Below are 12,512 nucleotides of genomic sequence, written 5' to 3'. Positions count from 1 at the left end.
TAATGAGGAAGCCTGATAATGAACAGGTCAGCAAACAGCCCTGTGACCCTACGTGGAGAAGGGAGCACAGCGGCAGGGGCGGGGGACCGAAGTGAAGATGAAGAGGAGCCCGGCGCTTCCAGGATGTCCTGGCCGAGGGAAGAACACGAGAAGACCCCAAGGCCGGAAGGAGCCTGGCGTGCTCCAGAACAGAAGGCCCTGCGGCGGCTGGTACACGAAGAAGGGGAGCAAAGTGCAGAGGGCAATCCGCACGGCTGTGGCTCTCAAGAACCTGAGGGAAGGCTCGGGCGCTCACCCCGAGCAGCAGGGGCTGTGTCTGCGCAGCACAGTAAACGGACGTCAGTTAATGACTTGAGCAATGTGCTCATTTATATTCATTTTCACCACCTGGCTGAAAGCCCGTGGCCTGGGGGTGGCAGGCCCAAACTGGGGGAAGGATGAGGTTGGGAGAGGAGGAGGGGTAAAGGACGAAAGGCAGGAAAGGCAACGGTAGAGCACGGGTCTGGGGCTCTGAGTCCACGGGTCTGGGTGTTCTGCTCACTGGCTGTGTGAGTCTGGGCCAGTCACCTGACCCCAACTCCTCGTCGGAGACGCAGAGACCCCAGGGCCTCCCTCAGAGGCTGTCGTCAAGAATAAATGAGATAATGTATGGGCCTGGCACATAGAAATGGTCCCCGGAATGGTGAATGGATGGGGAGACAGTTTAGGCGGAAGGTGAGACAATAGCACATTTTTTTAGTGCTTTACAATTTGCAAAGCACTTTCACCCACGGAAAGAGGGAGACCATACCTCCATGTCTGTACATTTATCCCTGACACCCCCTCCAACAAACTAGCCGTAAATAATGTTAATAGTAATAATGATAATACCAAGCTTAAATGTTTATTTCTAATGTTCACTTTGTGCATTGTACTGTCCTAACTATTTGACATGTATTAACCCACTTAATAGTCATATTAAGAGGTAGATTCCCTTTTACAGATGAGGGAACTGAAGCACAGAGAGATTAAGTGACTGGGTCAAGGTCACAGAGCTAATAAGTGACAGGGCCAGGATCAAAGAGGTAACTATTGCTAAAGAATGGTGCTACAGACACAAGGAGACACACCCACAGGTGACTTCACAGACCTCACTTCAGGGACACAAATAAATCTCATATAATGGATGCTATTGTAACCATGGCGGAAGTACTAAGGGAACAGAGGAAACGAGCTCTGATCATTTAGTTGTCAAACATGTATTAAGCACCTACTATATGCCTAAGGAGTTGAGGATATGTAGTGAACAAGACTGATGGGGTGGTCCCAGCTCTCAGAATGTGGAATCTGGTAGAGGAAACATACGACAGGCCAATGTTTACACACACCATGCTCACATGTTACACTTATTTATATTTTAATACTGATGTGATAAGAGCAAAGAAGGAAAAGTAAAGGGTCCCATGACAATGAGTGTATGTCAAGAGTTAGGGGAGAGGGCTTCCCTGGTGGTGCAGTGGTTAAGAATCCGCCTGCCAATGCAGGGGACACGGGTTCGAGCCCTGTTCCAGGAAGGTCCCACATGCCGCGGAGCAACTAAGCCCGTGCGCCACAACTACTGAGCCTGCGCTCTACAGCCTGCGAGCCACAGTTACTGAAGCCCGGGCACCCAGAGCCCGTGCTCCATAACAAGAGAAGCCACTGCAATGAGAAGCCCGCACACTGCAACGAAGAGTAGCCCCCGCTCACTGCAACTAGAGAAAGCCTGCGCGCAGCAACGAAGACCCAATGCAGCTAAAAATAAATAAATAAAAATAATTAAAAAAAAAAAAGAGTTACAGGGAGAATTAGAGACGGTAGGAACTGAGTTCAAAATGTGTGTGTATGTATGTGTGTGTACACACACCCCCCGCCGCGTAAGTGGGGTGTAGTACTAAAACGGGACAGCAAGCAGCTCAGCTTCGATTATTCTGGAGTGTACTTAGATTCCCTCTCTTCACTACCTATTAGTGCCTCTACAAGAAAGTGAGAGAGGAAAGGGCTTCTCTGGATTTTCCTGCAAGTGGTGAAAGCTCTGATACAAAGAATAAGCTCGAGACCATTGGCTGGAGGGCAAATTCTTCTTGGATTTCATTTGTGGCTCCACCTCTGTGTCTCTTAAACCCATGGGTAAGGCCCATAGCGAAGAGGCTCTGCAGTGTGGTCTAGTGGTTAAGATCATGTGCGTGGGGTCAGACAGATGTGACTTGGTCACCACATCACCATCTAAGAGCTGTGTGACCAAGACCAAGTCACTTAACCTCTCTGAGCCTCAGTTTCTGCATCTGTAAAGTGGTGTGGCAGATACTGTAGGTGGGCTGTCCTGATACCTTCTCTAATCCACTTCTTTTCCTATTTCTACTAAAGAGGCCAAAAATCAGAACACTCACGTTCCCAGCCACCCTTGCAGATATGGACGCCCAAATGTCAGAGTTCTGGCCAAAAGTCTCTGGGGAGACTTTCCTGAATAAGAAGGCAAAGTCTTCCAAGGAAGAGGCTTTGTTCTCTTTGCCCTTCCTCCTTCTTCCTGCCTGGAAGGTAGAATTCCCAGAGGTACAGCAGCCATTTTGTAACCATGAGGATGAGGAAGTGGGAAAAGAGAAGAAGTCTGGTTCTCCAATGACAGACTCGAGCAGCTGTACCAATCCTGGATCTCATTATCAAATGAATGAATAAATGAATAAACCCCTTACTTGTTTGAGCTATTATTTAAAGTTCTCTATTATTTGCAGTTTAATGCACTTCTACATTGATACAAATGGGATAAAAACAGAACCTATTTCATGGGTCGTTGTGAGAACTAAGTAAGATAACTTGTGTTCAGTGCCAGGTTCATGGCCTCAAGTATCAGTACATGGTGGCCCACATGCTGGCGCTGCTGAAGATGGGAAAACCTACCACCCCTTTAGCAAGTCACTGAACGGAGTATGGAGGGTGGGAAGCTGGGTGAAATGGGCCCTACCTCGGTCACTGAAGTCATCCACCAGGACAATCTCGGCAATCAGCTCCGGGGGCGAGCGGTTCAGCACGCTGTGAACGGTGCGGAGGAGGGAGGACCAGCCCTCGTTGTGGAAGGGGATGATGATGCTGGTGTTGGGGAGAGTCTCCAGGTAGCGTTTGCTGTTGCAGCTGGAGGGAGACACGGGGGGGACAGGGAGAGGACAGGTTCAGCTCTCATGCTACCAGGAGAACTCATGCACGTGGTTCAGTTAACTGCAATTCCTACTTCCTCTCCAGGCTTCAGGAAATGAGTGAAAGCTGGGGACATCACGGTCACTGCACAACTTTCTTCTACTTGGCATCCCAAAGTCCTGCCTCTAATCCCTGCACACAGAGTGCACAGGGATATACACACACACACATGACCCCCCCACCCAGCTTTGTACACGAGCAGTTACAGAACAACAACCCCCAAAAGTGACAGAGCAGCACCGGGGTTTGGTGCTTTACATGCACTAACTTGTTTATGCCTCAATTGTGATAGGAACATGGTTGTCCATCCTCATGATTCCATGCAGAAGATAGCCCTTCGGTAACACTCTTGTCTCCCTCCCCACCCCTTGCACATTCCTCACTATGGAGGAGAAACCATGTGTCCTTAAACCTGGAAGAATAAACTGGGCTTCACTGGCTTGGCCCCTCTTCTCTCCCTCCCTGGGCTATGTGGGCAGAGGGCACATTTTCTCCTTTGCTTTCCACCAGCCCCATGGTAAGCTTGGGGGCAGAAGGCCCTGTTCCTGTGGGCCTTTAATATCATGGTAATACCCCAGAGAATTAACATAGTTACTTAGTATCAGCAAATATTTAGCTGGTGTTCAAACTTCCCTGATGTTTTTGTGTCTGGTTTGTTTAAATCTGCATCAAGACAAGGCCCACATTACTGCTTTTAGCTGATGCATCTCCTAGGTCTCTTTTCCCCTTACCATTTGTTTAAGAAACTGGGTCGTTTGTTCTATAGTATTTCCCACAGTCTGCATTTTGCTTCCTGCGTTGATGTGGTGTCTCTCAACATGTTCCTCTGTTTGCCCCACTTTGCCTCCTGTAAACTGGTAGTTAGATCTAGAGGCCTGACCTAATTCAATGAGGTATTCTGGCAACCCCTTCATAGGTGCTGGTGTGAGCATTCCTTGGGAAACACATAATGTCTTTCCTTTTGTAATGTTGGTGGCCAAAGATGATTTGCATCTATATCCTTTATTTCATCAGGGGTTTGCAAAATGGTGATTTCTAATTCTATCATTCTTTCTTTACTAGCTGGAATACTTCCATGGAGAAAAACTTTACCATGTCAACTATTTGGCTACATTGAAGTATAGGAAAGATAGGCTAGGTTCTTGATTCTTAATTTACCGATTTTCAGAAGGACCTGGTTCCCTAGCATCCTCCAAAGACGGCCAATTATTTGTTTTCATTATGAACTCATAAATTTTAACATAATTAATATGTTTCAATTCAACGCTAGTATTATTCTTCTTGGTTTCCAAATAAGCCTTTTTTTTTTTGGTGGTACACGGGCCTCTCACTGCCGTGGCCTCTCCGACTGCGGAGCACAGGCTCCGGACGCGCAGGCTCAGCGGCCATGGCTCACAGGCCCAGCCGCTCTGCAGCATGTGGGATCTTCCCGGACCAGGGCACGAACCCGTGTCCCCTGCATCGGCAGGTGGACTCTCAACCACTGCGCCACCAGGGAAGCCCCAAATAAGCCTATTTTTAGCCCAAGGCGGTCTTCTCAAGTTGGCTCCTAGTCCTTTGCACATGGTCAGAGTACTGACAGCTTCTTTGTTTTCTGACAAAAGGTATCAAAAGATTCTCCAGGCTCAACTTGTATGTTTCCTGCTCTAACCTGGAATCAACCATTCTGCCAAGGAACCCTGGCTCTTTAATATTATCAATATAACCATTTAGATGCTGCAATATGGGCACTAAGTGCATTCATTACTATTATGTTGGTTATGGCTTCTATGCCTTTACGGTGGTCAGCAATACAAATATATTTTAATAGATATGAGTTTATGCTAAAATTTCATACATATACAATTTCATAAACATAAAATTACAGAGTTTTACTAAACCTTAATTTTATATTGTATCTCTTTTTTATTGAGATATAATTCACATATCATAAAATTCAACATAAAATTCACCCTTGTAAAGTGTATAACTCAGTCATTTTTAATATATCCACAAAGTTGTACAACCATCACCACTATCTAATTCCAGAACATTTTCATCACCCCCCAAAAGAAACTTTATATCTATTAGCAGTCACTACCCATTATCCATTGCCCCCAGTCCCTACCCATTATCCACTGCCCCCAGTCCCTGGAAATCACTAATTTGTTTTCTGTTCCCATGGATTTTCCTATCCTAGACATTTTATACAAATGTAATCATATAACATGTGGCCTTTGTGTCTGGGTTCTTTCACTTAAGCATAATATTTTCAAGGTTCATTCATGTTGTAGCATGCATCAGTACCTCATCCCTTTTCATGGCTGAATAATATTCCACTGTACAAATACAACACATTTTATTTATTCATTCATCAACTGATGGACATTTGGGTTGTTTCTACCTTTTGGCTATTATGAATAATGCTGCTGTGAAAATTCATGTACAAGTTTTGGGGTAGACATATGTTTTCAATTCTCTTGGGTATATATCAAGGAGTAGAATTGCAGGCCATAAAGTAACTCCATGTTTAACTTTTTTTTTTTTTTTTACGGTACACAGGCCTCTCACTGTTGTGGACCCTCCTGTTGCGGAGCAAAGGCTCCGGATGCGCAGGCTCAGCGGCCATGGCTCATGGGCCTAGCCGCTCCGTGGCATGTGGGATCTTCCCGGACCGGGGCACAAACCCGTGTCCCCTGCATCGGCAGGCGGACTCTCAACCACTGCACCACCAGGGAAGCCCCCATGTTTAACTTTTTAAGGAACTGCCAACTGTTTCCAAAGTGACAGCACCATTTAACATTCCCACCAACTATGTATGAGGGTTCCAATATCTCCACATGCTCACCAACTCTTGTTATTGTCCATCTTTTTGATTATAGCCATTCTAGTGGGTGTGAAGTGGTATCTTATTACAGTTTGGTTTGCATATTCCTAATGATGAATGATGTTGAGCTTATTTTCATGTGCTTATAGGCTATTTGTATATCTTCCTTGGAGAAATGACTAGTAAATATGTATTTCATTTTCATATTGTTCCTTGCTGGTGTACAGAGATATAATAGATTTTTTATATTGAGCCTGTGTCTTGCAACCTTGCTGAACTTATTAGTTCTAATAACATTTTTTTGGTGTGGATTCCTTAGGATTTTCTATACACAAGACAGTGTCATCTGCAAATAGAGATAGTTTTACTTCTTTCTTTTGAATCTAGATGCCGTTTATTTCTTCTTCTTGTCTAACTGTCTAGAAACTCCAGTATAATGTTGAATAAAAGTGGCAAGAGCAGACATCCTTGTTTTGCTCCTGACCTTAGAAGGGAAAGCTATCAATCTTTCACCATTAAATATAATGCTAATGTGCGTTTTTCATCAATGCTCTTCATCAGGTTGAGGGAACTCCCTTCTATTCTCAGTTTGTTGAATGTTTTTATCATGAAGAAGTGTTGGATCTTGTCAAATGCTTTTTCTGCATCTACTGATATAATCATATGGGTTTTGTTCTTTATCCTATTAACATAATGTATTACATTGATTGATTTTCATATATTGAACCAACCTTGCATTCCTGGGATAAATCCTATTTGGTCATGGTGTATAATCCTCCTTATATGTTGCTGAATTTGGTTTGCTAGTATTTTGCTGAGGATTTTTGCAGCTATATTCATAAGGGATATTGGCCTGTAGTTTTCTCTTCTTGTTAGGTTTTTGTCTGGTTTTACATATTCTAACTCTTTTGCTAAAAATCTAGGTTCTTAACATTAACAGTTGCTTGTTTTTTTCCTATAATATATAACAGTTTCAGAAAAGCAATACTAATATTATTTCTAACAATATGATTACAGAAAATTTAAGATTCCTTTTGTTCTTCATTTCTTTCCATCTTTGGGGTATACTTCAACAGAGATATTAGGGATTTTCCCAGGGCCCAGAAAAGGGGAGCTGAGGACCAGGCAGGCCAAGAGGGAATAACAAAACTGCCTACCTTGGGACTTCCCTGGTGACGCAGTGGTTAAGAATCTGCCTGCCAATGCAAGGGACACAGGTTCAAGCCCTGGTCTGAGAAGATCCCACATGTGCAGAGCAACTAAGCCCGTGTGCCACAACTGCTAAGCCCACGTGCCACAACTACTGGAGCCCGCGTGCCTAGAGCCTGTGCTCTGCAACAAGAGAAGCCACCACAATGAGAAGCCTGCACAACGCAACTAAGAGTAGCCCCTGCTCGCGGCAACTAGAGAAAGACCGTGCGCAGCAACGAACACCCAATACAGCCAAAAATAATATATAAAATTAAATATTTAAAAATATATAATATATGTGATAAAATCATTAGAGGAATGTTAATTGCAGAATCTCGATGGTGGGAATCTCGATGAGTGTTCTGTGTGCAATTCATTCAAGTTTTCTTTGACAATTTTCAGAAAGAAATGCTGGGAGGAAAAAAACGGTCAGGGTCCACGGTCTCCTTAGCTTTAAATTCTACCCCTGCTAGCGGCACCAAGGGAAACTGGGGCGTGGGACAGGGCAGGAATGAACCCATGGTGTCTGGCTGTGAGCCCAGTTACAGCTGCACGGACAGGGTGCCCCTAATTCTGGCAGTCCAGTATTGATGGGCAGACAGGTCAGTCTCTCTCTTTCCCCTTCTTTCACGTCCCCTCTTGCTCCTGCATCTGGCTGGGCTGCTTTTATCCAGGCCCCACCTCCGGGCCCTCCTCCGCCCCTTCCCCCACCTCTCTAACCCCTTTGATCATTGCAGCCAGTCTTCTGGGGGAGCCTTTCCAACTTCATTACGTCGACCTTCACAAATGAACGAAAGCACCTCTTCTCAAAAATCCCTTTCCCTTAATTTGGCTGCGTCCTCTGTGGCCAAGAAAGACAGGTAATATCTCGTTTTCTACAAGAGTTCCTGCCTTCCATCCAATTTTACAGGAGGCTCACTCGTTGCGGCAGGGTTGGAGGGGGGGTTAGCTGTAATAAATTGCCTGGAGTCCATGGGGTGAAATACAACAGCGCTATTACGGCGCAGAGAGTCCTGGCTCTCTTGAACCCCAGAGCTGGGGCCCACAGCCTGCTGCTAGATACACAAACACCATCATGTACTAAGGGAAGCAGACGATGCGACAACAGACTAAATTCACTTCTAGATTAACCCAAGCCTGGATTTAAAAATTATTCAGAACTTAAATAAAAGGCTCAGCCTTGATCATGTGCTTCTGGGGAGGCGAGGAGGGTCTACTCTTTTTCTCCCTCCTCTAACCATCCACTCATTTATTTACTAAATAAACACAAAATGGCACTTCGACTTTTGCCACAGGCACTAGTCATTAGTTTGGTCCCAGCTTAGGCTACTGGTTCAAAAAAAAAAATGCGTGCCATGCTGAAATGAATCTCTCCAGTATCCAGCAGGAAACTTGGCTCCACAGACTCGCCCACAGGCCACCTCCCTGTTGGGAGACCGTGTGAAAAGCCCCATTTCTCCTCCTCCTATTAGGCCTCAGATCGCAGCAGAGGAGGCCTGGGGGTGGCAGGGAGGAAGAGGGAAGGCCGCCACCCACCCCAGTGACACCCCCATCTTAGCTGTCACCTTTAAGACCTGTCTGCATGTTGTGTCTTAAAATCTCAACACTGGACAGCAGAGTATGCTCAGTCCTTGTATGTGTGACAAACACGAAGCATCCCTTTGCCCGATGCCTTCAGAGTGTGGTCTCCGGGACAGGGCCACTGGGGCACTGCTCCCAATGCAAAGAGGCTGGGTTTGGCTACGACCAGACGATAATAACCTCCTCCTTCCCCAGTTCATCGTGCCTAATGGTTTATAGCGCACTCCCCCTTTTTTCTAAGCTGCACCAACCCCTGGGAGGGAGACAAACCTGGGAGTGCTAACCCCATTCTCCACATGAGGAAATGGAGCCCCTAGTGGAAAGTGACTTGGATCCAAGCCTCAAATCTAGAGAGTATTTACTTAAAATAATGCTTATAGTATTTTTCTTGATGACAAAAGTGGTTAATTGCTCACTATGAAAGGCTGGAAAACACAGAAAGGCTAAAAGACAACCGCTAATGACTTGAACATCTTGACATCAGAGGCTGACCTCCGTGAAACATTTAGGGTATGTCTTCCTCCAAGCTCTTCTATGAACAAATATTTGTTTCTACAACACGGCACATGGCACACTGACTTGACGGCCTCCCAGTCTCCATGGGTCCCCAGATACAGAGTGGGCTCCAGAGACACTTAGAAGGGGCCTTGCGGGGGCAGGAACGGGCAGAGCGATGCCCTCACAGAAGGTCAAAGCAGGGACACCATGACATTTCCATCACATGACATCAACCTTGGTGCCCCCCTGGCTCAGTATTTCTGGCCCCAGGAGACACCATAAAGGAAGAGGCAACTGTGGTATTTCAAACCTTACGACTATGAGCTGAGTGCAAAACATCCCACCGCTTGCCCAAGCACTTCCCTTGTTATCTGGTTCACAGTCTGATGAGGTCCCAACCTCAACAGGACAAAGTTGAGTTAGATGTTCACGGCGTGAGGACCAAGAGGCACGGTCAGGGGTGCTTCCTGACACACTTTGAAGTGGTGAAAAGAGTAGAAACAGAGTGAATGTTCATCAATGGGGAAAGATTAAATAAATGATGAAAAATTCGAACTACAGAGTACTGATAGCAGTTAAAAAATAAGCTGGAAGATGACAATGATTATAACAGAATATATCTGTTAAGGATTTCTACTATGTTGGGCATAATAAGCACTTTCTAAGCACTTTCTACGCATTAAGTCATTTAATTGTCACAATGCTCTTATGAGGTAGGGACTATCTTACTCCCATTACGATGAGGAGCAAACAAGGCAGAGAGGTCAAATAACTTGCCTTAGGTCAAACAGCTGGTAAGAGCTGGAGCCTGGATGAAACCCACCTGTCCTGTATACATAAATATTTTTATAGAGGTAATGTACTATTAATTATACAAGCAAAAAGAAGAATGAATAGATAAAAAAACAAAAACTGAGGGAACTAGGTAGGAGTCTGAAATCCTGGCTTCTGGTTTCTGCTCTGCCATGCAACATTCCAAGTCCCATCTTCTTGCCGGACCCCGGGTTCCCCTTATGTCGATAAGGGAGCTGGACAAAGGGCAAGTCTGGTGTGCCTGCTCTGTATTCCTTCTCCTTCTTTTGGTAAGAGCATCCTGATTCTCCTTGGGGAATCTCCCAGCCCTCAATTTCACAGGGTTTGGCGGAGGTCCTTGCCTTGCCTTGAGGGTGGGCAAGAGAGCCTGGCTCAGCCAGAGCATCGCAGCTCCACAGCCCCCGTGGTTGGTTCAGGGATGGGCACCTGTAAATCAGAGTAAATCTTGGCTGAGACAGCTGGGAGAGAGGGAAGCTCTTTTCTGCTGAAAATGAACGTGGGAGGATAGAAGTCTGATCTGCCTGGGGCCACCATACAGACTGTTTCCTATCTTAAAATGAAGTTAGCAGAACAGAAAACAGAGCCAAGAGTTGGAGAGAGAGGTTCCTGCTGGCATCACTTAGGGACCTGGATCCAGCTCTGGCAGAAGCCATCATCTACTCCTGGCCTTTTCAGTTATGTGAGTCAATACATTGTCTTTTCTTCAGTCAGTTTGAGTTAGGTTTCTGTCACTTGTAACTATTAAGGATTTTGCTGATATAACTGGATCATCTCTAAGCCCCATCAGTCACATGAATCTGTTTTGGAACGAAGGATGGCTTTTGAAGGACTGAGGCAGAAACTTCCCAGGTGCTCCCTCTGACCTGAAGGGGGCAGCCTCTCTCATGCTGCAGGAAGAGAACTTTGATCATTCACTGACTAGGAGAAAGTGGCCTGGGCTGAGGGCTGAGGTGGGGGGTGGGAGGCAGTAGGAGGACTCACTGGGGATTGAGCAGCCCCCAGTTGAATATTCCCTAAAGGATTCTGAGCCCTTGGGCATAAAGATGAATCGAATATACTGGCCCTTAACATGTACCCTCAGGGCTTAATGCTGGAGCACTAGAATAAGAAAGAAAAGAAGTCAAAATCAAAGGGAAGCATTTCAAAAAGTTTCTCTCCAAGTCAACCTTGAAAAAGAACAATCCAGTCATTTTGAAGGGAACATAAAAAAAAAAATTTAATTCCCTAACATGGGACACTATCCACAGACCAAATTGAAATGCAAGTCCAGGGACTTCCCTTGTGGTCTAGTGGATAAGACTCCCTGCTCCAATGCAGGGGGCCCAGGTTCGATCCCTGGTCGGGGGAGCTAAATCCCGCATGCATACTGCAACTAAGAGTTCGCATGCTGCAACTAAGGGTCTGCATGCCACAACTAAATAGCCCGCATGCTGCAACTAAGAGTCTGCATGCCTCAACTAAGGAGCCTGCATGCTGCAACTAAGGAGCCCACATGCCGCAACTAAGACCCAGCGCAGCCAAAATAAATAAATAAGTAAATAGATATTTTTTTAAAAAAGAAGTGCAAGTCCATGAACACACCCAATATTATATGTGCCTAAGGGAGCAAGAGTGCTCTGGGCCTGGGTTCAAATCCCGACTGTGCTACTCTGCAGCTGTGAGACCTGGGGCAGCTTTCCATCCTTTGCTGAGACTCAGTTTCCTCATCTGTGAAGTGGGGATGGTAACACCAGGAGGATGACAGGAGAACTAGGTGAGAATGGACAATTAAAACAGCCACAAGGAGGGAGAAGTAGCTAGCTCCAGCCTTGCAGACAGGTAAATGTGGAGGAGAACTCACAGCAAAGAGAATGTTCCTGATTTCAATCCTCTTGGAATCAGGGATGGCCATCCCAGGAAAGGGCAAGGGGCTTCAGTAAGGGTACTTTCCAAGGTGGAAACTGTGGTAAGGGAAGGGACATGAGCTGAAGAGACTCTCAGATCTGGATTCAAATCTCACCTTTGTCACTTAGAAGTGTGTCACTTGGGGAAGGTCACAGCCTCCCTAAGCCTCAGGTTCCATGTGGGTAAAACGGGGATATAACTCTTTCCTATTAAGGCTGTCCCAAGGAATAAATGACATACCATATGTGAATGTACCTGGTATAGCACCTGGCTCAGACATGTGAGTTTCCACCTCCCCGAGGCCACGGTGTAGGTCATTTTCCAGCAAATGGTTTAAGTTCAAAATTCTGAAATTCTCCCCTCTGTATTTGTATAAAGGACAATTCCTTATAATACAACATTCTCAGGAAGACTATGTCTTATGGGCTCTGGAGCCCCCAAGAAGCTTAGTGGAAGTTATAAATAGCTCCAGGCTCTGGAACAAAAGGAAGAAACTGGATCTTAGTGGGCAGAGTGAGAAAAACTCCTG

The 12,512-nt window shown here is 45.7% G+C and overlaps 1 protein-coding gene across 7 annotated transcripts in view; it reads right to left on the bottom strand.

Annotated features, from left to right (window-relative positions):
* Nucleotides 1-12,512, bottom strand: part of GALNT10 (polypeptide N-acetylgalactosaminyltransferase 10) — a 229,855-nt gene that overhangs the window by 88,389 nt on the left and 128,954 nt on the right. For all 7 annotated transcript variants that reach the window (XR_009539646.1, XM_060144071.1, XM_060144073.1 and 4 more), the window contains one exon: nt 2,981-3,147. Coding sequence is in view for 6 of the 7 variants with exons in the window: in XM_060144071.1 (XP_060000054.1) it covers nt 2,981-3,147 (167 nt within the window). In the remaining variant the exon portion in view is untranslated. The remainder of the gene's footprint in view (nt 1-2,980; nt 3,148-12,512) is intronic.

This window comes from Lagenorhynchus albirostris, chromosome 3, assembly GCF_949774975.1.
Source record: "Lagenorhynchus albirostris chromosome 3, mLagAlb1.1, whole genome shotgun sequence".
NCBI lineage: Eukaryota > Metazoa > Chordata > Mammalia > Artiodactyla > Delphinidae > Lagenorhynchus > Lagenorhynchus albirostris.
This window is presented reverse-complemented; position numbering and strand designations above follow the sequence as displayed.